The sequence below is a fragment of the Eschrichtius robustus genome, chromosome 2 (assembly GCF_028021215.1).
Source record: "Eschrichtius robustus isolate mEscRob2 chromosome 2, mEscRob2.pri, whole genome shotgun sequence".
NCBI lineage: Eukaryota > Metazoa > Chordata > Mammalia > Artiodactyla > Eschrichtiidae > Eschrichtius > Eschrichtius robustus.
The window spans coordinates 114,394,713-114,421,812 of NC_090825.1; the positions used below are offsets into that span (position 1 = coordinate 114,394,713).

Below are 27,100 nucleotides of genomic sequence, written 5' to 3' on the forward strand. Positions count from 1 at the left end.
ATTGCCAAACGTTGAGATCACTTGAATTTTATTCTAACCCCTCCTATCAGTATCCATACTCCTAATCGAGCATCCTGGAACTAGTGACCATGCTGGCCCCAGCACTCAGTGGATAGTTTGGAGAATTCACTTGCTCATAGGCTCGGGAGATGGGGTGGTAGGCACTTTCAGATGCCTTGGGTGGCCTGTAGGTATTTTGTCCAAAAGAGCCCAAGCTTCACCCTGGCTTCCCCAAAGTGTCCTGACCTGAGATAACCTGACAGCCAACTTGAAGGAGGTGGCCTTTTGGGGTCATACCCGCCGAAAATTTTCCTTCTATCTGAGCTCAGCAGGGTCAGGCCCAAATATGTCAGGGAAGCACAAACAAGAAGGCTGCAGGTCAGAAGCCATAGAGTAGCGGCAACAGTACACTGAGTATCTTAGATCTAGACTGCAGTCCCACAGATGTGGCCCCAGAGAGTGGACATTCCCTCTGCTCTGAGTGTCATAGATCCTAGGGTGGAAAAAAAAGTACCCATCAACTAATACAGGACGAAATAGGAGCACAATAAATATTTGTCGAATGGATGAATTTGCAGAGATTTCTCTGAGCCTTGGAATATTACCAGATGTTCTAGTCCATGATGGGCCCTGGTTTATTACCAGTTCTTTGTTCTTTCAAGATGTTTGTATTGAGCAACATGTACTATACCTTGTTCTGTGCAAACCACATAAAAATAAACTTGATATTTGCTATATTCAGTTCAGAAAATGGTCCCTAAGCATGCAGCAGCCAAAAGGCCCAGGGCTATGTTTCTGTGGAGCAATAGAGAATTGGCACCTTCTGATGGTTGAGGGGAACCATAGCAGGTGGTTAGACCATCACCTGAAAGATGTCAGGGATGAGGCATGGGCTTCAGTCAAGCACAAAGATGGTAAGAAATGAGAATATTCCAGAAACAAAGAAAACTACTGTAGGATACAGGTAAAGCATGTTGAGGGGAAGGATTAAGATGGTAAAGGAAGTCAGGGCCCATAGTGTTAGTACATTGAAGAGAAGTTGTGGAATTTATATATTATTTACGTAGCAAAAGGGAACTCTGGACTTCTGATCAAAAACGGCCCAGGATATTTTCATGTTAACAGAGGTGTTTGAACCCAGGCCATACACAGGCCAGACATTTTACATTGGGGTAGAACGGTTTCAGGGTGTCTCTAGAGTTCCCCTCCGAGTGACTGGTACAGTTGGTTTCAGGTGAGCAGGGACTGTCTGGTGTCAGGAACGGATGGCCCGCTGGCTGTGACATTAAGTAGTGTCATTACACTCAATGTGATTCTGGAATGTGGCTTCATTTCTATCAGTTAACGTTAGGCAGCTCCTAAATCCTGGCTTGGTGCTCATCCAAAGTGCTAAGATCCTTTTTTGGCGAACTATTTGTTAAAGTATAAAACAACTCAGAATTCCTCTGCACGCACAAAATGTCAAGCGGCAGAGTAAATAACCATTCCCCCCATTAATCTCTATGGGCAGCATATGTTTGAGAGCTTGGCTTTTCCATAATGAAAATATGTCAACCCTGAATATACATTTGCACTCTTGAGACATGTATACACTACCAAATGCAAAATAGATAGTGGGAAGCAGCCGCATAGCACAGGGAGATCAGCTCAGTGCTTTGTGACCACCTAGAGGGGTGGGATAGGGAGGGTGGAAGGGAGACGCAAGAGGGAGGAGATATGGGGATATATGTATATGTATAGCTGATTCACTTTGTTATAAAGCAGAAACTAACACACCATTGTAAAGCAATTATACTCCAATAAAGATGTTAAAAAAAATTTTTTTAAATAAAGAAATATGGCAGTTTGTGGTGAATGAGGCGCCCAGTGCAGTGAAGTTGAGATCGAACTTGGAGAAACCACAGAGAGGCTGAGATCAAGCGAGAGAGGGGAGGGCAGCGTGTGGTGAAAGTGAAAAGCAATACCAAGGAAAATTCATCTTTATCTATGCCCATTTTGAAGAGAAAGCTGTGCTACATAATACAGCTGGGTGTTTAAGAAATATGGGAGGCTTTGTTGTCCTCGAAGCTGTGGAAATCAGCAGTTCTGCAGTCAGGGTTTGATATGAAGAAATGGTGTAAACACAGGAAGCAAAGACCACAGGCCGCAGTGAGTGCAGAAATCATAGGGACTCAGAGACCAGAGCACCCAGCACATTCATTTCACAGGCAAGAAAGCTGAGGCCTAGAAAGGGAAGGGACTTGCTTAAGGAATCACAGGGAGCCAGTGCAATTCTTAATTCACGATGGCCTATACTCAGGCTAGCCTCTTCACTCGACAGTGAACCCAGGCTGTGTCTGTCTGTCCTCTGCTCTAGCACTGACATCTGGAATTCTTTGAGGACAAGGTCTGATTGCCTCAGCAGACAGTGCAAGGTACATGGTAGGTGATAAATGTTGTGAATTGATGTATTGCCAGACCTTTTCCCAAGGTCCAGGGTATCTCTTTTGTGTGTGTGTGTGTGTGTGTGTGTGTGTGTGTGTGTGTGTGTGTGGTTATCTTTTATTTCACTTACTTATCTATATTTCATTTTTTTAAGTCAGCACACAGCCCCACAGTGTAATTTAATAGTGAAGAACATGGGCTTTGGAGACAGCCCATCCTGGTTCAAATCCTCACTCTGCCATTTACTAGCTGTGTGACTTCAGACAAGTTGCTTAACCTCTCTGTAAAAGAGGAAGAGCAATCACACCTATGTACGGAACTGTTGTGAGACTTGTAGGAGATAATATAGATAAAAGTAAGCAGCCTACAGTCAGCCTTGGCATCTAGTGATGGTTGTTACATTATTTCCTTCTCATCCTGACTCACTCCCGTACCAGTTTTGCCATGACAGGTTAGAGGTGCAGAGGTTGAACTGCGTCCATTTGAGACACAACCTTCTCTGGCTGCCTGTCACAGCATTGCTGCTCTTCCTGGCTTGCAAAGACGGCTCCAGGCAGTGTTGTCCCCACTGGGGGATGAGTGGAGCCACTGAGTAGACTTGATGTTTTCAATGGTTTTTGAAAATGAGCCCAGATGACCAGGAGATAATAAAGGCTGCCTAGGGTCCCAGATCCACAAGACACGGAAACAGTGTCATCTGGTCCCTATTTTAAGAACTAGCCACAATTTTGAGAAGAACTACGTTATAGATTTTAATGAGTTTCATTGTTTCTTTTGACAAAATGTGATTAGTACTACCACTTCAAAAAATCAAGCTTAGATTTATATGAATAGAGTTCAAATTTGTGAAAAAAAAGTGGGAAGAAATTTTTCTGTATAATCACACAATCTCTAAGTCCTTAAAAAAGAAAAAGAAAAGGAAAAGGGTTAATAGTAAAACTAGAAATAGTAGAGCAGAAGAGTAAAAACATCAGGAATGTCAGGAAAAGAGGATGGCTCTCCAACTTTGGAGAACATGTGTTATCAGCTTTGTTAACAACATGTGTTAACAGACCCCCTCTTACAGAGACTTGCAAATCATTATTTGGCACCAGGATGGCCATCCGAATTTGTAACCTTTAAACTTGTGAGTAATAGAACTCATTGGCATGGTATATTTGTCATCAGTAGTCCTACAAAGAGCCCACATGTTATAGGATTGCCTCTATATGAAATGTTCAGAAAAGGCAAGTCTATAGAGGCAGAAAGTAGTTTGGTGATTGCCTGGGGTTCAGGATGGGAAAAAGGAAGAACTATAGCTGGGCATGAAGTTTCTTTTTTTTTTTTTATAGTTAACTTTTTTTTTAAACATCTTTATTGGAGTATAATTGCTTTACAATGTTTTGTTACTTTCTGCTGTATAACAAAGTGAATAAGCTATACGTATACATATATCCCGATACCCCTCCCTCTTTCGTCTCCCTCGCACCCTCCCTATCCCACCCCTCTAGGCGGTCACAAAGCATTGAGCTGCTCTCCCTGTGTCATGCAGCTGCTTCCCACTAGCTATCATTTTACATTTGGTAGTGTATATATGTCCATATCACTCTCTCACTTGGTCCCAGCTTACCCTTCCCCCTCCCCGTGTCCTCAAGTCCATTCTCTACGTCTGCATCTTTATTACTGTCCTGCCCCTAGGTTCATCAGAACCATTTTTTTTTTTTAGATTCCATATATATGTGTTAGCATACGGTATTTGTTTTTCTCTTTCTGACTGACTTCACTTTGTATGACAGACTCTAGGTCCATCCGCCTCACTACAAATAACTCAATTTCATTTCTTTTTATGGCTGAGTAATATTCCATTGTATATATGCGCCACATCTTCTTTATCCATTCATCTGTCGATGGACACTTAGGTGGCTTCCATGTCCTGGCTATCATAAATAGTGCTGCAGTGAGCATTGTGGTACATGACTCTTTTTGAATTATGGTTTTCTCAGGGTATATGCCCAGGGTATAGAGGGATTGCTGGGTCATAAGCTGGTTCTATTTTTAGTTTTGTAAGGAACCTCCATACTGTTCTCTATAGTGGCTGTATCAATTTACATTCCCACCAACAGTGCAAGAGGGTTCCCTTTTCTCCACACCCTCTCCAGCATTTACTGTTTGTAGATTTTTTGATGATGGCCATTCTGACCAGTGTGAGGAGTTACATCATTGTAGTTTCGATTTGCATTTCCCTAATGATGAGTGATGTTGAGCATCTTTTCATGTGTTTGTTGGCAATCTGTGTATCTTCTTTGGAGAAATGTCTATTTAGGTCTTCTGCCCATTTTTGGATTGGGTTGTTTGTTTTATTGATATTGAGCGGCATGAGCTGCTTGTATATTTCTGGAGATTAATCCTTTGTCAGTTGCTTTGTTTGCAAATATATTCTCCCATTCTGAGGGTTGTCTTTTCATCTTGTTTATGGTTTCATTTGCTGTGCAAAAGCTTTTAAGTTTCATTAGGTCCCATTTGTTTGCTTTTGTTTTTATTTTGTTTATTTTGTTTATTTCCATTACTCTGGAAGGTGGGTCAAAAAAGACCTTGCCGTGATTTACGTCAAAGAGTATTCTTCCTATGTTTTCCTCTAAGAGTTTTATAGTGTCCGGTCTTACATTTAGGTCTCTAATCCATTTTGAGTTTATTTTTGTGTATGGTGTTAGGGAATGTTCTAATTTCATTCTTTTACATGTAGCTGTCCAGTTTTCCGAGCACCACTTATTGAAGAGGCTGTCTTTTCTCCATTTTATATTCTTGCCTCCTTTATCAAAGATTAGGTGATCATATGTACGTGGGTTTATCTCTGGGCTATCTATCCTTTTCCATTGATCTGTATTTCTGTTTTTGTGTGAGTACCATAATGTCTTGATTACTGTAGCTTTGTAGTATAGTCTGAAGTCAGGGAGCCTCTTTCCTCCGGCTCCGTTTTTCTTTCTCAAGATTTTTTTGGCTGTTTGGGGTCCTTTGTGTTTCCATACAAATTGTGCAATTTTTTGTTCTAGTTCTGTGAAAAATGCTATTGGTAGTTTGATAGGGATTGCATTGAATCTGTAGATTGCTTTGGATAGTATGGTCATTTACACAGTGTCGATTCTTCCAATCCAAGAACGTAGTATATCTCTCCATCTGTTTGTATCATCTTTAATTTCTTTCATCAGTGTCTTGTAGTTTTCTGCATACAGGTCTTTTGTCTCCTTAGGTGGGTTTCTTCCTAGGTATTTTATTCTTTTTGTTGCAGTGGTAAATGGGAGTGCTTCCTTAATTTCTCTTTCAGATTTTTCATCGTCCTTAGTGTATAGGAATGGAAGACATTTCTGTGCATTTTGTATCCTGCTACTCTACCAAATTCATTGGTTAGCTCTAGTAGTTTACTGGTAGCATCTGTAGGATTCTCTATGTATAGAATCGTATCATCTGCAAACAGTGACAGCTTTACTTCCTTTCTGATTTGGATTCCTTTTATTTCTTTTTCTTCTCTGATTGCTGTGGCTAAAACTTCCAAAACTATGTTGAATAATAGTGGTGAGAGTGGGCAACCTTGTCTTGTTCCTGATCTTAGAGGAAATGGTTTCAGTTTTTCACCATTGAGAATGATGTTGGCTGTGGGTTTGTGATATATGGCCTTTATTATGTTGAGGTAGGTTCTCTCTATGCCTACTTTCTGGAGAGTTTTTATCACAAATGGGTGTTGAATTTTGTTGAAAGCTTTTTCTGCATCTATTGAAATTATCATATGGTTTTTATCCTTCAGTTTGTTAATATGGTGTATCACATTGACTGATTTGAATATATTGAAGAATCCTCCCATTCCTGGGATAAACCCTCCTTGATCATGGTGTATGATACTTTTAATGTGCTGTTAGATTCTGTTTGCTAGTATTTTGTTGAAGATTTTTGCATCTATGTTCATCAGAGATATTGGTTGGCCTGTTGTTTTCTTTTTTTGTGACATCTTTGTCTGGTTTTGGTATCAGGGTGATGGTGGCCTCGTAGAATGAGTTTGGGAGTGTTCCTCCCTCTGCTATATTTTGGAAGAGTTTGAAAAGGATAGGTGTTAGCTCTTCTCTAAATGTTTGATAGAATTTGCCTGTGAAGCCATCTGGTCCTGGGCTTTTGTTGGAAGATTTTTAATCACAGTTTCAACTTCAGTGCTTATGATTGGTCTGTTTATATTTTCTATTTCTTCCTGGTTCACTCTCAGAGGTCATGTTTTTCTAAGAATTTGTCCATTTCTTCCAGGTTGTCCATTTTATTGGCATATAGTTCCTTGTAGTAATCTTTCGTGATCCTCTGTGTTTCTGAAGTGTCAGTTGTTACTTCTCGTTTTTCATTTCTAATTCTATTGATTTGAGTCTTATCCCTTTTTTTCTTGATTAGTCTCACTGAAGGTTTATCAATTTTGTTTATCTTCTTGCCACTCCCTTTTGGCTTGCAGAGTAACCTTTTGGGGATTTTCTTGTATGTTATTTGTTGCTTTTCCCTTGCAGCTTTTAATATTTATTCTTTGTATTTAATTTTTGATAGTTTGATTAATGTGTCTCGGCATGTTTCTCTTTGGGTTTATCCTGTATGGGACTCTGCACTTCCTGGACTTGATTGACTATTTCCTTTCCCATGTTAGGGAAGTTTTTGACTATAATCTCTTCAAATATTTTCTCAGACCCTTTCTTTTTCTCTTCTTCTTCTGCGACCCCTATAATTCGAATGTTGGTGCGTTTAATGTTGTCCCAGAGATCTCTGAGACTGTCCTCAATTCTTTTCATTCTTTTTTCTCTATTGTGCTCCCTGGCATTTATGTCCACCATTTTTTTTTTTAAATTTATTTTTGGCTGTGTTGGGTCTTCGTTTCTGTGCGAGGGCTTTCTCTAGTTGCGGCGAGTGGGGGCCACTCTTCATCGCGGTGCGCGGGCCTCTCACCGTCGCAGCCTCTCTTGTTGTGGAGCACAGGCTCCAGATGCGCAGGCTCAGCAGTTGTGGCTCACGGGCCCAGCCGCCCCGCGGCATGTGGGATCTTCCCAGACCAGGGCTCGAACCCGTGTCCCCTGCATTAGCAGGCAGACTCTCAACCACTGCGCCACCAGGGAAGCCCTATGTCCACCATTTTATCTTCCAGGTCACTTATCTGTTCTTCTGCCTCAGTTTCTCTGTTATTGATTCCTTCTAGAGTATTTTTAATTTAACTTACTGTGTTGTTCATCACTATTTGTTTGCTCTTTAGTTCTTTTAAACTCTCGTTAAATGTTTCTTGTATTTTCTCCCTTCTGTTTCTGAGATTTTGGGTAATCTTTACTATCATTACTCTGAATTCTTTTTCAGGTAGGTTGCCTATTTCATCTTCATTTATTCGGTCTTGTAGGTTTCTACCTTGCTCCTTCGTCTGTAACAAATTTTTTTTGTCGATTCTTTTTTTTTTTTTTTTTAATGGGTGGTGCTGTATTCCTATCTTACTGGTTGTTTGGCCTGAGATGTCCAGCACTGGAGTTTGCAGACAGTTGGATAGAGCTGGGTCTTGGTGCTGGTATGAGGACCTCTGGGAGGCCTCACTCTGATTGATATTCCCTGGGGTGTGAGGTTCTCTGTTAGTCCAGAGGTTGGGACTCAGAGCTCCCACCACAGGAGCTCGGGCCTGACTTCGGCCCTGGGAACCAAGACCCTGCAAGCTTCGTGGCACAGTAAAAAAACTAAAAAAGGAAAAAAAGGAAGGAAGAAAGAAAAGGAGCAGTACAATATCAAAGAATAAAAAACAAAATAAAATTAGAAAGATAAAAAATATATTAGGAAAAATAAAACTATATTTGAAACAACTGGTCGCTGGGGGTTCCTCCAGTCCCTTTAGGTGTCCTTGGTCCCCTACTGGTGCCTGTTAGGTGCCGTAGTTGTGAGGAGACGTGAATTCTGTGTCCTCTTAGTATGCCATCTTGACTCTGTCTCTCTGAATTTTCTTTATAATGTCATAAAATTAGATGTGATGTGGTTGACAACTCTATACATTTAATAAATGTCACAGTTAAAATGGATAGATTTTATACTAAGTAAATTATACCTCAATAAAGCTGTTTAAAAAATCCAACCTTATGTGAATTGATGGAAAAACCCAACCTGTGTGAAGGTATTGATCAAACGTCATCCTTTCTACGAGGTCTATTTAGAAAAAAATCTTTCCATGCAGAATTAACTTGTCAGTCTTTTTTTTGTTCCCGTTACTCTTTGCTTGTATTCAATACTCATCCAACAGACAGTAAATGATAACGATGTACTGGGCACTGAGGAATGAGAAAGAGCAAGATAGAACGGCATCTCTTTCTTTTTTCCCCCCTTTTTTACTGTGGTAAAATATACATAAGTTACGATTTTAACAATTTTTAGGTGTACAGTTCATTGGGACTAAGTACATTCACATTGTTGTGCAGTCATCACCACTGTCTCAGAACTTTTTTCATCATCCCACACTGAAACTCTGTACCTATTAAACACTAACTCCCCTTCCCCCATCCCCAGGCCCTGGTAACCTCTAGTCTTCTCTGTCTCTGTGAATTGGACTATTCTAAGTACCTCATATAAGTGGAATCACACAGTATTTGTCCTTTTGTGTTTGGTTTATTTCATTTAGTATAATATTTTTAAGATCCATCTAAGTTGTAGCATGTATCAGGATTTGCACATTTTCTTTACCCATTCATCCACTGATGGACATTTGGATTGTTATCTTTTGGCTATTGTGAATAATGCTGCAATGAAGATTGTTGTACAAGTAGTTGTCCAAGTTCTTGTTTTCAGTTCTTTGGGGTATATACCTAGGAGTGAAATTGCTGGATCACATGGTAATTCTGTGTTTAACTTTCTAAGGAACTGCCATTATATCTTCCACAGTGGTTGCAACATTTTACAATCCCACCAGCAATGCATGAGAATTTCCATTTCTCTACATCTTTGCTAACTCTTTAATAACTCTTGTTATTATTATTATTTTTTTCTCTAAAGCACTGCATTTTTTTTGAATTTTTAAATTTTATTTTATTTACTTTTTTATACAGCAGGTTCTTATTAGTTATCCATTTTATACATATTAGAGCATATATGTCAATCCCAATATCCCAATTCATCACACCACCACCACCAACCCCCACCGCTTTCCCCCTTTGGTGTCCATATGTTTGTTCTCTACATCTGTGTCTCAATTTCTGCCCTGCAAACTGGTTCATCTGTACCATTTTCCTAGGTTCCACATATATGCGTTAATATATGATATTTGTTTTTCTCGGACTTAATTCACTCTGTATGACACTCCCTAGATGCATACACAACTCTACAAATGACCCAATTTCGTTCCTTTTTATGGCTGAGTAATATTCCACTGTATATATGTACCACCTCTTCTTTATCAATTCGTCTGTCAATGGGCATTTAGGTTGCTCCCATGACCTGGCTATTGTAAATAGTGCTGCAATGAACATTGGGGTGCATGTGTCTTTTTAATTATGGTTTTCTCTGGGTATATGCCCAGTAGTGGGATTGCTGTGTCATATGCTAATTCTATTTCTAGTTTTTTAAGGAACCTCCATACCGTTCTCCATAGTGGCTGTGTCAGTTTACATTCCCACCAACAGTACAAGAGGGTTCCCTTTTCTCCACACCCTCTCCAGCCTTTGTTGTTTGTGGATTTTCTGATGATGCCCATTCTAACTGGTGTGAGGTGATAGCTCATTGTAGTTTTGATTTGCATTCCTCTAATAATTAGTGATGTTGAGCAGCTTTTCATGTGCTTCTTGGCCATCTGTATGTCTTCTTTGGAGAAATGTCTATTTAGGTCTTCTGCCCATTTGTGGATTGGATTGTTTGTTTTTTTAATATTGAGCTGCATGAGCTGTTTATATATTTTGGAGATTAATCCTTTGTCCATTGATTCGTTTGCAAACAATTTCTCCCATTTTAGGGTTCTCTTTTTGTCTTGTTTGTAGTTTCCTTTGCTTTGCAAAAGCTTTGAAGTTTCATTAGGTCCCATTTATTTATTTTTGTTTTTATTTCCATTACTCTAGGAGGTGGATCAAAAAAGATCTTGCTGTGATTTATTTCAAAGAGTGTTCTTGCTATGTTTTCCTCTAAGAGTTTTATAGTATCCTGTCTTACATTTAGGTCTCTAATCTGTTTTGAGTGTATTTTTGTGTATGGTGTTAGGGAGTGTTCTAATTTCATTCTTTTACATGTAGCTGTCGAGTTTTCCCAGCACCACTTATTGAAGAGGCTGTCTTTTCTCCATTGTATATTCTTGCCTCCTTTATCAATAATAAGGTGACCATATGTGCGTGGGTTTATCTCTGGGCTTTCTATCCTGTTCCATTGATCTATATTTCTGTTATTGTGCCAGCACCATACTGTCTTGATTACTGTAGCCTTGTAGTATAGTGTGAAGTCAGGGAGCCTGATTTCTCCAGCTCCATTTTTCTTCTCAAGATTGCTTTGGCTATTTGGGGTCTTTTGTGTTTCCATACAAATTGTGAAATTTTTTGGTCTAGTTCTGTGAAAAATGCCATTGGTAGTTTGATAGGGATTGCATTGAATCTGTAGATTGCTTTGGGTAGTAGAGTCATTTTCACAATGTTGATTCTTCCAATCCAAGAACATGGTATATCTCTCCATCTGTTTATATCATCTTTAATTTCTTTCATCAGTGTCTTATAGTTTTCTGCATACAGGTCTTTTGTCTCCCTAGGTAGGTTTATTCCTAGGTATTTTATTCTTTTTGTTGCAATGGTAAATGGGAGTGTTTCCTTAATTTCTCTTTCAGATTTTTCATCATTAGTGTATAGGGATGCAAGAGATTTCTGTGCATTAATTTTGTATCCTGCTACTTTACCAAATTCATTGATTAGCTCTAGTATTTTTCTGGTGGCATCTATAGGATTCTCTATGTATAGTATCATGTCATCTGGAAACAGTGACAGTTTTACTTCTTCTCTTCCAGTTTGTATTCCTTTCATTTCTCTTTCCTCTCTGATTGCCGTGGCTAGGACTTCCAAAACTATGTTGAATAATAGTGGTGAGAGTGGACATCCTTGTCTTGTTCCTGATCTTAGAGGAAATGCTTTCAGGTTTTCACCATTGAGGACAATGTTTGCTGTGGGTTTGTCATATATGGCCTTTATTCTCTTGAGGTAGGTTCCCCCTATGGCCACTTTCTGTAGAGTTTTTATCATAAATGGGTGTTGAATTTTGTCAAAAGCTTTTTCTGCATCTATTGAGATGATCATATGGTTTTTATTCAATTTGTTAATATGGTGTATCACATTGATTGATTTGCGTATATTGAAGAATCCTTGCATCCTTGGGATAAATCCCACTTGATCATGGTGTATGATCCTTTTAATGTGTTGTTGGATTCTGTTTGTGAGTATTTTGTTGAAGATTTTTGCATCTATATTCATCCGTGATTTTGGTCTGTAATTTTCTTTTTTTGTAGTATCTTTGTCTGGTTTTGGTATCAGGGTGATGGTGGCCTTGTAGAATGAGTTTGGGAGTATTCCTTCCTCTGCAAGTTTTTGGAAGAGTTTGAGAAGAATGGGTGTAAGCTCTTCTCTAAATATTTGATAGAATTCACCTGTGAAGCCATCTGGTCCTGGACTTTTGTTTGTTGGAAGATTTTTAATCACAGTTTCAATTTCATTACTTGTGATTTGACTGTTCATATTTTCTATTTCTTCCTGGTTCAGTCTTGGAAGGTTATCCCGTTCTATGAATTTGTCCATTTCTTCCAGGTTGTCCATTTTATTGGCATAGAGTTGCTTGTAGTAGTCTCTTAGGATGCTTTGTATTTCTTCGGTGTCTGTTGTAACTTCTTCTTTTTCATTTCTAATTTTACTGATTTGAGTCCTCTCCCTCTTTTTCTTGTTGAGTCTGGCTAATGGTTTATCAATTCTGTTTATCTTCTCAAAGAACCAGCTTTTAGTTTTATTGATCTTTGCTATTGTTTTCTTTGTTTCTATTTCATTTATTTCTGCTCTGATCTTTATGATTTCTTTCCTTCTACTAGCTTTGGGTTTTGTTTGTTCTTCTTTCTCTAGTTCCTTTAGGTGTAAGGTTAGATTGCTTATTTGAGATTTTTCTTGTTTCTTGAGGGAGGCTTGTATTGCTATAAACTTACCTTTTAGAACCGCTTTTGCTGCATCCCATAGGTTTTGGATCATTGTGTTTTCATTGTCATTTGTCTCTAGGTATTTTTTGATTTCTTCAGTGATCTCTTGGTTATTTAGTAATGTATTGTTTAGCCTCCTTGTGTTTGTGTTTTTTACATTTTTTCCCCTGTAATTCATCTCTAATCTCATAGCATTGTGGTCAGAAAAGATGCTTGATATGATTTCAATTTTCTTAAATTTACTGAGGCTTGATCTGTGACCCAAGATGTGATCTATCCTGGAGAATGTTCTGTGCACACTTGAGAAGAAAGTGTAATCTGCTGTTTTTGGATGGAATGTCCTATTAATATCAATTAAATGTATCTGATCTATTGTGTCATTTAAAGCTTGTGTTTCCTTATTAATTTTCTGTTTGGATGATCTGTCCATTGGTGTGAGGTGTTAAAGTCCCTCACTATTATTGTGTTACTGTCAATTTCCTCTTTTACAGCTATTAGCAGTTGCCTTGTGTATTGAAGTGTTCCAATGTTGGGTGCATATGTATTTATAATTTTATATCTTCTTCTTGGATTGATCCCTTGATCATTATGTAGTGTCCTTCCTTGTCTCTTGTAACATTCTTTATTTTAAAGTCTATTTTATCTGATATGAGTATTGCTAATCTACCTTTCTTTTGATTTCCATTTGGATGGAATATCTTTTTCCATCCCCTCACTTTCAGTCTGTATGTGTCCCTAGGTCTGAAGTGGGTCTCTTGTAGACACCATATATATGGGTCTTGTTTTTGTATCCATTCAGCGAGCCTGTGTCTTTTGGTTGGAGCATTTATTCCATTCATGTTTAAGGTTATTAGTGATATGTATGTTCCTATGACCATTTTCTTAATTGTTTTGGGTTTGTTTTTGTAGGTCCTTTTCTTCTCTTGTGTTTCCCACTTAGAGAAGTTCCTTTAGCATTTGCTGTAGAGCTGGTTTGGTGGTGCTGCAATCTCTTAGCTTTTGCTTGTCTGTAAAGCTTTTGATTTCTCTATCAAATCTGAATGAGATCTTTGCTGGGTAGAGTAATCTTGGTTGTAGGTTCTTCTCTTTCATCACTTTAAATATGTCATGCCACTCCCTTCTGGCTTGTAGAGTTTCTGCTGAGAAATCAGCTGTTAACCTTATGGGAATTCCCTTGTATGTTATTTGTCGTTTTTCCCTTGCTGCTTTCAATAATTTTTCTTTGTCTTTAATTTTTGCAAATTTGATTAATATGTGTCTCGGCATATTTCTCCTTGGGTTTATCGTGTATGGGACTCTGTGTGCTTGCTGGACTTGGGTGGCTCTTTCCTTTCCCATGTTAGGAAAGTTTTCGACTATAATCTCTTCCAATATTTTCCAGGTCTTTTCTCTCTCTCTTCTCCTTCTGAGACCCCTATAATGCAAATGTTTTTGTGTTTAATGTTGTCACAGAGGTCTCTTACCTGTCTTCATTTCTTTTCATTCTTTTTCTTTATTCTGTTCCGCAGTATTGAATTCCACCATTCTGTCTTCCAGGTCACCTATCCGTTCTTCTGCCTCAGTTATTCTGCTATTGATTCCTTCTAGTGTATTTTTCATTTCAGTTATTGTATTGTTCATCTCTGTTTGTTTGTTCTTTAATTCTTCTAAGTCTTTGTTAAACACTTCTTGCATCTTCTCGATCTTTGCCCCCATTCTTTTTCCGAGGTTCTGGATCATCTTCACTATCATTATTCTGAATTCTTTTTCTGGAAGGTTGCCTATCTCCAATTCAGTTAGTTGTTTTTCTGGGGTTTTATCATGTTCCTTCATCTGGTATATAGCCCTCTGCCTTTTCATCTTGTGTATCTTTCTGTGAATGTGGTTTCCATTCCACAGGCTGCAGGATTTTAGTTCTTCTTGCTTCTGCTGTCTGCCCTCTGCTATTATTTTTTGATAATAGCCATCCAAATGGTGTAAAGTGCTATCTCATTGTGGTTTTGATTTGCACTGCTCTAATCATTAGCAATGTTGAGCCCCTTTTCATGGACTTAATGGTCATTTGTATATATTCTTTGGAAAATGTCTGCTCAAGTCCTTTGCTCCTTTTTTAATTGGGTTATTTGTTCTTTTGTTGTTGACCTGTAGGCATTCTTTCTTTATTCTGGATATTAATCCCTCATCAGATGTATGATTGCATATATTTTCTCTGATTCATTATCTTGATAGTGTTCTTTGATGCATAATTCTTTATGTTTTGGTGAAGTCCAATTTGTTTTTCTCTTGTGGCCTGTGCTTTTTGGTGTCGAAGAAATCATTACCAAATTCTGTGTCATGAAGCTATCTTTCTATGTTGTTTTCTAAAAGTTTTATAGTTTTAGCCCTTACATTTAGACCTTTGTTCTACTTTGAGTTAATTTTTGTATATGGTATAAATAAAGGGCTTAATTTCATTATTTTGCATGTGGATATCAGTTTTCCCAGCATCATTTGTTGAAAATACTGTCCTTTACTCAGTCAATGATGTTGGCGCCCTCATTGAAAGTCATTTGACCATATATGCAAGGATTTACTTCCAGGCTCTCTATTCTATTCCATTAGTCTAAATGTCTGTCTTTATGCCAGTATCTCATAATTTTTATTACCATAGCTTTGTAATAAGGTTTGAAATCAGGAAGTCTAAATCTTGCAACTTTGTTCTTTTTAATGATTGTTTTGGCTATCCAGGGTCTCTTGAGATTTCATATAAATTTGGGGATGGATTTTTCTTTTCCTTCAATAAACATCATCGGGATGCTGATAGGGAGTGTGTTGAATCTGTAGATTACCTTGGCTAATAGTGATAACTTAACAGTATTAACTCTTCCAATCTATGGACACCAGATGTCTTTCCATTTATTTATGTCTTCATTAGTTTCTTTCAGCAAAGTTTTGTAGTTTTCAGTCCATAATTATTTCACCTACTCTTTTGAATTTATTCTTAAGTATTTTATTCTTTGTGCTGCTATTGTAAATTAAATTATTGTCTTAATTCTCTTTCAGGTAGTTCACTTTTAGTGTATAGAAGCACAGCTGATTTTTGTTAATCTTTTTGAAAACCAACCTTGGTTTTGTTTATTTTTTCTATTTTTCTATTTTCTATTCTATTCTGCTCTGATCTTTATTTCCTTCCTTCTGCTACCTTTGGGTTTATTTTGTTCTTCTTTTTCTAGTTATTTAAGATGTAAAGTTAGATTGTTGGTTTGAGATTTTTTAAATGTAAACATTTAGAGTTATAAATGTCCCTCTTAGCACTGCTGTTGTTGCACCCTGTAAGTTTTGGTATGTTGTGTTTTCATTTGCATTTGTTTCAAGATACTTTATAATTTCCCTTGTGATTTCTTCTTTGACCCATTGGTCATTTAGGAGTGTGCTGTTTAATTTCCACCCATTTGTAAATTTTCTGGTTTTTCTTTTATTATTGACTTCTAGTTTCATTCCACTGTGATCAGAAAAGATACTGTATGATTTTAATCTTTTTTAATTTATACAATGTAAAATATTAAAACAATAAGATGAGTTTTGTGGCCTAACACATGGTCTATCCTGGAGAATGTTCAGGTCCACGTGTAAGAAAAGTGTATTTTGCTGTTGTTGGACAGAGTGCTCTGTATATGTCTCTTAGGTCCTATTGGTTTATACTGTTAAGTCCTTTCTCTCCTTATTGATTTTCTTTATAATTCTATCAATTATTGAAAGTAAGCTATTGAAGTCTCTACTTATTATTGTAGGGCTGTCTATTTCTCCTTTCAAGTCCATCAACATTTTTGTCACATATTTTGTAAGTGTAATTTTTGTTGCATATATGTCTTTGTGACATCTTTTTGGTGAATTGACCCTTTTATCATTATATAATGCCATTCTCTGTCTCTTGTAAGAGTTTTTGACTTAAAGTCAATTTTGTCTGATACCTGTATAGCCACCCTTTCTCTTTTGAATACTGTTTTCATGAAATACCTTTCCCATCCTTTCAGTTTCAACCTATATTTGCCCTTATATCTAAAGTGAGTCTCTTGTAGACAACATATAGATGGATCATGTTTTGTTTTTGCTTTTTAAATCCATTCTGCTAATCTATGCCTTTTGACTGAGAAATATAATCCATTTGCACTTAGTTAATTTTTTTTTTTTAATTTATTTTTATTTATTTATGGCTGTGTTGGGTCCCCGCCTCTGCGCGAGGGCCCTCTCCAGTCGCGGCAAGTGGGGGCCACTCCTCATCGCGGTGCGCGGGCCTCTCACCACCGCAGCCTCTCCCGCTGCAGAGCACAGGCTCCAGACGCGCAGGCTCAGCAGCTGTGGCCCACGGGCCCAGCCGCTCCGCGGCATGTGGGATCCTCCCAGACCAGGGCTCGAACCCGTGTCCCCTGCATTGGCAGGCAGACTCTCAACCACTGCGCCACCAGGGAAGCCCACTTAGTTAATTATTGATAGAAAAAGTCTTACTTTTGACCTTTTGTTGTTTTCTGCATGTATTACAGCTTTTTTTTTATGTCCCTTTTTTCTTCTGCTATTGCCTTCTTTGGGTTTAGTTAATTGTTTTGTCATTTCCTCTTTTGAATATTCTATACATATTTGTGGTTACCATGGGGATTACATATAACATCCTAAAATTATAAAAATTATTTTAAATTGATAACAACTGAAATTCACTTGCATACAAAACTCTACCCTTTTATAGCTTCTTACCTCTCCTTTATCTACTCTTGTCCCAAATTACATCCTTTTATATTGTGTGCCCATTAACATAGATTTATAATGATTTTTATGCATTTGTCTTTTAAATACTATTGAAAATAAAAATGTTAAAAGCCAGAATTACAACAATACTTTTAAAAAATATTTGACCATGTATTTACCTTCACCAGAGAATTTTATACCTTCATATGGTTTTGAGTTACCATCTAGCTTCCTTTCATTTTAACCTGAAGGACTCCATTTAACATTTCTTATAGGACAGGTCTAGTGGTAATGAATTCCTTCAGCTTTTGTTTATCTGACAGTGTCTTAATTTTTTTGAAAGATATTTTTACTAGTTATAGAATTCTTTGTTGCTATGTTTCTTTCTTTTTTCTTTGTCACTTTAAATAATTTCATTCCACTGTCTTCTGGCCTCCAAGGTTTCTTGCTGGTAAATTGGCTGGTAATCTTACTGAGGATCCCTTGTATATGATGAATCACTTTTCTCTTATTGCTTTCAAGATTCTCTCTCTTTCAGTAGTTTGATTATGATGTGTCTTGGTGTGTGTCTCTTTGGATTTACCCCACTTCCAGTCTATTGAGCTGCTTGGATGTGCAAATTCATGTCTTTCCTCAAATTTGTCACATTTTCAGCCATTATTTTTTCAAATAATCTCTCTACCCCTTTCTCTCTTATCCTTTTGGGATTTTTATAATGTATATACTGGTCTACTTCATGGCATTTCATAAGTTCCTTAAGCTCTGTTCACTTTTCTTCATTTTTTTTTCTGCTTCTCAGACTTGATGATGTCATATGTACTAATTTGATTTTTTTCACCAATTTTTTTTCTTATGCCTGCTCAAATCTGCTGTCAAACCAGTGCATTGAAATATTCTATTCAGTTCTACTTTTCAGCTCAAGAATTTCTATTTGTTTTTCATATATATAATTTCTATCTTTGTTCATATTCTCATCTTGTTCATGTATCATTTTCCTTGTTTCCATTAGTCTTTTGTTCATGTTTTCTTTTAGCATTTTGAGCATATTTATGACAGTTGTTTTAAATTCCATTGCCTTTGCTTCTTCAGGGGTTATTTCTGCCACTCTATTTTCTTCCTTTGAATGGGCCATATTTTCCTGATAGTTTGTGTACCTTGTGAAAAATAGGGCATTTGAAAAAAAATCCACCTTTTTCAGACCTTGCATACCAGTTCTGTACCAAGGAAGTCCTTCGCTAATTAACTGGTCATATCTGAGGCTTGGGATCAGTCCAAGGTGAAGATGTAAGGTTTTCTCATGTGTCTTAGCTGAGCATGCATTTTGCCTGAGCCTGTGGGCAGCATTTTTTGATTCTCCTATGTACACAGTTGCTTTTAAGTGTCTTAATTTCCCAAAGAGTTTACTTCACTTTACCCATACTCTTCTGTCTCAGGTGTCTGCAGGTCTCTAGTACCCTGCAGCTTTCATGAGCAGTGCTAGCTGTTTCTCCCTGCCTGAGCTTTGAGTTAGGCCTCACAAAGTCCTGTCCTTTAGGAAGCCCCAAGATAGGTTAGAATATTGCAGAAAAGGTCTTTTTTGTTCCCTCTGGTTCATGGGATAGAATTAGGAACTCTGCTGCCACCTCCTCCAGATCAAGACCATTATGCTCTGGGGAAGCAGTGGTTCAGGGCAAGTAAAACACCATGGAATTTACTACCATTTTGAATGTGGCTTTTTATTGCTTGGGTGTTCACTTGGTTGTTGTAGACTTTAACCACTTAATAGCATTCCTATAAGGTTATCTTAGCCAGTTTTGGGTTATTTTTGATGCCTCTCTGGGGGAATGATGGCTTAGAGCTTCCTAGTCTGCCATTTTGCTTTATATCTGGCTTTTGAAAGGTTCATATTTGATGAGAGAATTGGACATGGCAGTTACCAAGCACTGGTTTGCAGATACAGGGTTCTAGAGAAAAGGGGAGGAGTGCTTGGTAATTCTCAGCGTAGTTGAAAAGGATTCCTAGAGGAATAATAATTGAGCTGGTACCTCTCGGGTGTTTTGATAAAGGAACTATCAGGAACACAGGCAGAAGCTTGAGAAGGGTGGAGGTGCTTGGGAAAAAGATTAGAATTTGAGATGTGAGGAATGCAAGGAGACAAAGAGGTGGAAAGGGATCAATTACAAAGGAGTGTATTTGCCAAGCCAAGTAATTTAGATTTGGTCGTGACAGTGATGAGAAACCTTGAAAATTTAGTAGGGCAGTGACATGATCAGATTTGCCTTTGAGAATAAATTACTTTGGCAGAAGCAGCATGTAGGATGTATTGGAGCTGGGCAAGAATAAAGCAGGGTCACTGGTTACAAAATTTCTAAGACAATTGAGAGAGAGGATGGTGGTCAGAACCATGACAGCAGTGGTGAGATAGAGAGAAAGAGATATTTAGAAAGAAGAATTGACAGAATTTGGTGACTTACTACAGTTTGGGAGTTGGGGAGAGAGGGGTAGATGGTGGTGCTATTTCTGAAGTCAAGGAGTGTATGAGGAGAAGAAGTCTTGAAGAGGAAGCTAATGAATTATTTTGAAATCATACAAGACATGGTGTATTGCTTTCATGATAAAAAGCAAAAGTGAAACAGAGAGATGAGGCTGATCAGATCAAGTCCCAGTCCTTTCCTCAGAGGTCACCACTGCTACCAGCTTGGTGTGTGTCCTTTCAGACCTTGTTTTGTGTATCTCCATATTTACTCAGAGAAAGTGGATTGTATAACCTTTTATATATCTAACTTACATATTGCATACTCCATATCACTTGATTTTTTTCTTCATACAACAGACATTTTAGAAGTTTTGATAAGTCAGTGCATATGAAATTACTTCATTATTTTTGACTGCTGCATAGTATTCCACAGCATAGAGTTGCCCATTGTGCCCACTGATGGATACTTAGTTTTGTACCAAATTTCCTGTTCTAACAAATGATGCTACAATGGATATACATACATTTTACATATATCTTTGTAAATTAGTGTGATTTTTTTTTCCTCTAGGAGTAATTACTGAGAAGTGGAATTATTCAGTCCTAGGGTATTCACTCTTACTTATATAGCTGTTACCAAACTGCCCTCCAATGGCTGATTGGACTGTACAGTGTGTAAGAGTGTTCCTTATACTACACTCTCAACAACACTTGACATGATCATGATTTTTTTCTGAGTGAAACTGAGAGATCATTGCTTAATTTGTGTTTCTCTGATCATGAGTGAGGTTAGGCATGGTTTCTTTGCCATCTGTATGTCTTCTATGGCTCACTTGTTTTTATCTTTCCCCATTAGTCTGTTGAATTCTATTTTTCTTATGGATTTGTAGGAGTTAAAAAATTTTATATCCTAATCCTTCATCTGTTTTATGTCCTCATTATCTTCTTTAGTCTCTCGTTTATCTTTTAAATTTGTTCATGACGTGCTATTAATTTTGATGGAGGAAAATTTATTAATCTATTCCTTTATGGCTCACGTTTGCTAGGAATTGTTTTTAAAGAAGCCTTGCTGACTCCTATTTTCACAGGCATTTTCACTCTATATTTCATTCTATCATTTTGATGTTTTAAGGTTTGAAATTGAGGTGTTAATGGGAAATTTGAGTAGAATTATCTAAATGTCAGGTGACTTTTTCAGAATGGAATCAAAACCTGCACTTGAAACATAGACCGGGGCTTCTCCAAGTGGAGGAGTTGGTTGAAACCACTGATGTAGATAAGATTGTCTAGAGAAAGCATGTAAAATTAAAGAGGAATGGGCCAGGGACACAGATCTGAGGAACACGTATATGAACAGAACTGGGTGAACAAAAGGAAATACAGGAGACCTAAAAGGAATAGCCAGAGAGGTAGGATGAAAATCAGGGAATGATGGATATGAGAAACCAAGGAAGGTGAGCTTTAAACAAGGCTGCAGTAGCCGTTGGTGTCAACTATGATATCCATCAACCCATACTGTAACAGTTATTTGTCTTTTTCAAGGAGATAACTTTACAGAGCAGGACCCCCTAGGTCTTATTCACTTTTCTTGATATATTCCTAGCACTGAATGTGGTGCCTGCCCATAGTGGCATTCACCCATCCGTCATATATTAATCTATATATATACAAATCTTCTAATTAACCTTAAAGTCTTGTTGAATGAATAAATTTTGAAATCTTCCTCTTTCCTTGAACCAGTTTGTCAAAGCAAATCTGAAAACTGACCCAGAATTTTGAGAGGTGCTGGGACGTTTTTACTCACGCCATATAACTAATATTCCTTTGGTCCTGGCCTTTAATGGACAGAGGTGGCTTCCATGAAGACACAACTTGAGGAGACATGTGGGGTTTGACTGTAAATCTGATGATTTAAGAGGAATTTCGGGAGTGTCCACAAATGCCAGCTGCTCTTTAACGTACCCTGTACCTACCCTGGAGGCTTCATATTGGCCACTGTTCTTCTGACCTTAGTTATTTTGTAGATTTAGGAAGCACCTTTCCTTGAACTGTCAATCTGTAAATTGTCTGTAAGATGCAGTCCATTGGGTAAAGAATTAGAATTATTCATAAGATAGTTTCTACCTCGGCTGGTGGTGAAATTACTCACTCAGGGTATAAGTAAGTCATGGATACCCTGGCTTTAATGTGGATAAAGGTGGAAAGGAAATAATTCCTGTTCCAATTTGGGTGTTTTCTGATGTTTGACAAGCATCTGGTGTGTTCAGCCATAAACTGAGCACATCTCAGAGTCCCTGTAAAGGAGTTGTTTTTTTTTTTTTTTTTTTTTTTTTCCCCCAAGAGAATTGGAGAATAACTGACTGGGGAGGGAAGGAATAAGAAGAATTGAAAAAGCGTAAGGTTGCAAACAGGATGACAACAGTGAAATCTGATGGATAAGGACTAAGTAAGAAAGTTGTGGCTTGAGAGAGGAGAAAGCAGCAGAAAGAGGGGTCGGGTGAGAAGGTTCTAGGCTGAGGGGTCACAGGGCACGGATGGGCCAGGGTGTCAGGACAGGCTGGACCACCAGCAGGTTGGCCTCACAGAGGGCCCTGCATTGGTGATCCCCTTGACCTGCCCATACTCTTCTCCAGAGGTCATGTGTGGACATGGCCTGGCGAGTGCACGTGCAAGCTAACAAAATACAAACACTCAGATGTTGCAGACAAATTAAAATTTATTGAGACAGACAGAAATGCACCTACCCAGGACTACAGTTAAGCATTTACTATTAACCAAAGAGTCGTGTTCACATTCCAGATAAGTCTATGTGGGAAAGCATTCAGAATTTACTAGGTTTTTCTACTTCGCTATTTCATCTACAATAGGGACAACAAACTGACACTCAGGATTTGGAGGGCTCTCATTACAATGCTACACATTGAACAGAGACAAACATCAGTGACTTTGAGAAAAAGGTATAAAAAGACCAAAACCACCCACCGTAGAAAGGGCTCTTGGATGTTACTGTACAGTGTGGTCAAGGTAAAAACTAAACAAAACTGTAGATGGCATCCCGTGAAGAGGAGAGGGGCAGACCTGGACAGACATGCTGTCATTCACTGCTGGGCGTGGGAAAACGGGCATAAAGGAGGAGGACCTGATATAATACCTCGAATTCAGTGTGAAGGTATTCCCATGCCTAGAATGTTCGTGGAAACAAAAAGACAGTCATGTGGTAGACAACTAACCATTGTGGAAGAAAATTCTGGGGCTTAACTTAGATGCCAAGGAAATGGTATCAAACAAAAGAACCATTTATGGAATAAGAATAAAACTATTTACTAAGGAGGTTCCAAAAATGAGCCAGTGAAATTTCGACTCCATATCCGTCTCCAACTAGGAAATGATTATCACAGCACTATTTTTTTTGTAATCAAGATTTTCATGCATACTCCATCACTAGCTAAAGGGCTCCTGCCAAAAAAGAGGAAAGCAAACATTCTTCTAAGGATGAGGTAACTAAAATATCAAATCTTTACTACTTGCGCAAAGTACCTTTAAAAAACAATCTAATGCTGTCTTGCCAAAGTGAGGCATGAAACGTGGCGTTAACGTTTCTCCATTGATTTTGGGTTCCAGTCGTAGGAGGGCTTTTTATTTAACATTTTAATGAATCAAACTATCTTCTTGGAATGTCTCTGAAAATGAGCATCTCATTACCTTCCTGGGAATTGACTGGTGAGCACTCTTCTCCGTCATTAAGTTAATGCTAAGGATCTTTAAGTGTCACCTTAATTTGACACTCGTCATAAGATAATTAGGCAAATTAAAATCAGTGTGGTTCACTCTGTTCCTAGAAGTTTCTCCAAGTGAAATCAACTTGTCGATTTTAATTTGTTCCCTTGTGCATTTTTCCAGGCTCAGAGGAGATAGTAACCATGGTTTTCTTTGATGGTCTAAACTGAGATTTTTTTTTAGTATGTCTCGATTCTTTTATACATTCAATTGTAATTTAGCTGCAATTAAGCACCTGTTTTCTAAATTATCATCTCCGAGTTTTGTTCAAGTGAGAAAAAAAAAAAAACACAACAACTGAAACAGAGGTGAAGGAGTTGAGGTCCCAATACACAGCTTGCCTATGGTCATCCGATACCTAGGGTCCTGGCTGTTCTCATGTCTATCAGGCCAAATGAGTTTGCCATATCAAGTAAGTTCATGTCCCATCTGAGCCAAGTCCGGGGATAATGCCAGTGGGTCTGGCCAATGCAGGGATTGGAAAATACTAGTTTGAGGTGGGCTGGTAAAGTATAAACAAATGGTCAGTTTGGGGCAGGGGCTGGTCAGCTGCCGCTGTAATCACGGTTTGGCTGAGTACATTTTTCGCCTGAGTTTATGTGGTTTCCTTGTAGACTGGCTGGAGTGCAGGAAGGGAAGAAAAACAAATGTGGGCAAGAGAGCCTGGCTGGCTGGCTGATGAGGGCATCCATGTGGGTGGAAACCAGGTGGGGCAGGAGCTTAAGGCCCTGTACTGAGCTAAATGGGGCCACTTTGAAGACTACTCTTTGGTACTTGTGTGGGGGCCAGCTTGATAGGGGGAGAAATCCTAAAGACTATAGAGATGATGACCCTGCCAAATTTGGAGATAGACTCTAGTCATGAGTTAACTTAGGGAAAAGAAACGCAATGGTAAAGGGCTTTCTTCATTAGTACCTTGACACTTGTGTCGGGGAAGGGATGAGGGCAGGACTAGCTCTTTAAAATCTAGCCCTAGCTTCCCATGTGCTGTCATGGAGTTCTTTCTAGGCCTCCATCTGAGATTCTTTACAAATGATGAGCGATCAAGAATCTGTAGAGCTTTTATAGCCTCATCATGATGTGTGGATAGAGAGCGGCAAAACTGAAACATTGAGTTAAGCGTCCTGAATTTTCTTCTGCTAAGGAACAGCGAGGGACTGTCTCTTCTCAGAGAGCAGAGGGTATGTGTACATGCCTCAGAAAAAGCCCTTGAGTAGGTAGGAAGGGAGGGGCCTGCCGCACACAGGACTGCTGCAAGCCCGAGGGGGGCTTGAGCTGAAATGAGAGAGATGGCTTGTGAAGCTGCCCACGTGGGAGTCGCATGGCTTCTGCAGGGAAAGCAATTTAGGCAGACAGAGGCCTATCCAAATCAAAGAGGCTTCCAATAACTCTGCTGCCGCAGACGGAAGCAGCCTCCTCAGTCTGCAGGCTACAAGTGCCAACTGTTAGTGCAAAAAAGGACTCTGATACACATTTCCTATTCCAGAAATGATGATCCTGGTCTGGACAAGCTGACAAACGTGTAATTGTTTTTCAAATGAGTTTTTAATAGATACCCAAACCCTTTTTTTCTGAGAGGTGTGTCTAGTCTCTTCTGTACGTACTTACGTGTTTATGTACGTACAGAGAGAAGCATCCAGACACCTCTTCTAATAAAGGAGATCAGTTCCCCAAAGGGACTCTTGACTGAATTAAGGCTGTTGTTTGTAGGAAGCCAGATCGAGTAATGTGAAAAACTAATTTGTAATAATAGACCCCAGGGGTGGTGGGGGGCAGGGGGAACAAGGTACAGTGCGGTGTGTTTTCCACAACATCTACAGGACACAAGAGAAGCACTTAGACACGGTAAGGCCGGGAACCATGCTGTACTAACCACCAGTGTCGGTGATCGCAAAGGGTCTTTGACGTTTGAGGGTAGGGGCTCCCTGCGCTGTCAGAGTCCCACATAAATCACATGCTTGTTGCAAAAAACTCACGGGAGGGAAGGAGGCTCTAACTCAGCCAGCCTTCCCCTGTCTAAAAAACAAAACACAACACCCTTTTTCCCACACGCCGTATGCAAAATCAGAATGCTCCGGGAACCAGGAGTTGTCTTCCTCCGAACCTTAGGTTGGGTGGAGAGGGCAACAATGGAGAAGAGGCCGTGTGCCGTGGAGTCTCAGATACAAATGCAGGAACAGGAAGTGACTTGCAGTGTTGTGCGGACCTCGTGTCCTCCTTGTGGGGACTACCATATGTACCCGACCTCGTCCTCTTTCTCGTCGTCCTCGTCCTCGTCATCCTCCGTCACTGCCCGGGCGTGCACCCGCAGCTTCCCCGCTTTGTCCTTTGGTCCCAGCTCCCATTCATCCTCTAGGTCATCCAGCAGGACCACAGAGCCGCCACTGCCAAAATCCCCTGAAGTTTCCTGCTCCTCTTCTGAAACATCATTAAGAAGGAAGAAAAGGTCTGAGGTTAGTTTCTGCTTATGCCTCACGACTTCCTTAACTGTAAGGCAAAATCATGCAGTTCACCTTCTGAACATGAGAGCATCCCTGTCTACCTGGCATGGACCACAGGCTTTATTCTGATATGAGCCCCAGAATTCTTGAGATGTTTCTACCTTTTTGGGAGGTTTATCTGAGTCGCTCTTTGCCTGCCACCGTTTCTGACTGTCAAAAACTGTTGTCCAGTTCATTGGTCATAGTGAGCTCCTGGCACTCGGAAAACTAGCTATGCATTACCTCATGTGATTTCAGGGTTACTTTATCTCCATTGTAAACTCACTCACTGTAGACCATAACGACCTCTACAAATTCTTCTGCCCAGATCCTCATACAGTGAGTACCTTTGAGTCACCAGAGGTCATTGGGGGCTGCTGCAGAAGGGCTTACTCACCACAGCTCACAGCACCCTGTTTCCTGGAGCCAGCCAGCTCGTTCCCGTATTTATCCACACACCAGCACTGCCCTGTGCTGCCGTGGCACTGCGTGGCTTTGTAATAGCCCTCCTCGTTACACCGAGGTATGAATGCTCCTGGGAGAACGAAAGGTGCAACTTGAATCAGAGAAGTGCACAGATACTTGAGTTAATGCCCTCAAAAACAGACAAGAGGGCTCACACATCAGACAGGGTATTTACTGCAAAGCCATCGAGAAAGAATGGCATGCTTGGTTATTACCTAATCAGAATTACAGGGCCCTAGGACTTGCTCAAGGTTAGATAGGATTCCTCCTTGGATGAGTTCTCTTTTTCCCTGTGGTTCTACTCTTACTAATAACTTTTTATTTCAGAAGTTTTTCCAGTTTTATTGAAATGTAATTGACATATAACTGACACACAGCACTGGATAAGTTTAAGGTGTATAGCGCAATGATTTGACTTATATATTGTGAAATGATTACCACAGTAAACTTAGTTTACATCCATCATCTCATATAGAAAAGTTTTTTTCCTTGTGAGAAGAACTCTCAGGATTTACTCTTAACAACTTTCATATCTACCACACAGCAGTGTTAACTATAGATATCATGTTGTATGTTATATCCCAGCACTTATTTATCTTATAACTGGAAGTTTGTACCTTTGGACCACCTTCATCCCATTTTCCC

General features: G+C 39.1%; 1 protein-coding gene across 1 annotated transcript in view; it reads right to left on the reverse strand.

Annotated features, from left to right (window-relative positions):
• Positions 1-24,879: 24,879 nt before the first annotated feature.
• SPOCK1 (SPARC (osteonectin), cwcv and kazal like domains proteoglycan 1) overlaps positions 24,880-27,100 on the reverse strand; it is a 544,877-nt gene continuing 542,656 nt past the window's right edge. The window contains exons 10-11 of the mRNA XM_068534468.1: positions 26,388-26,525; positions 24,880-25,928 (exon numbers count right to left, since the gene is read on the reverse strand). Of these exons, the coding sequence (XP_068390569.1) occupies positions 25,738-25,928; positions 26,388-26,525 (329 nt within the window). The 3' untranslated portion in view covers positions 24,880-25,737. The remainder of the gene's footprint in view (positions 25,929-26,387; positions 26,526-27,100) is intronic.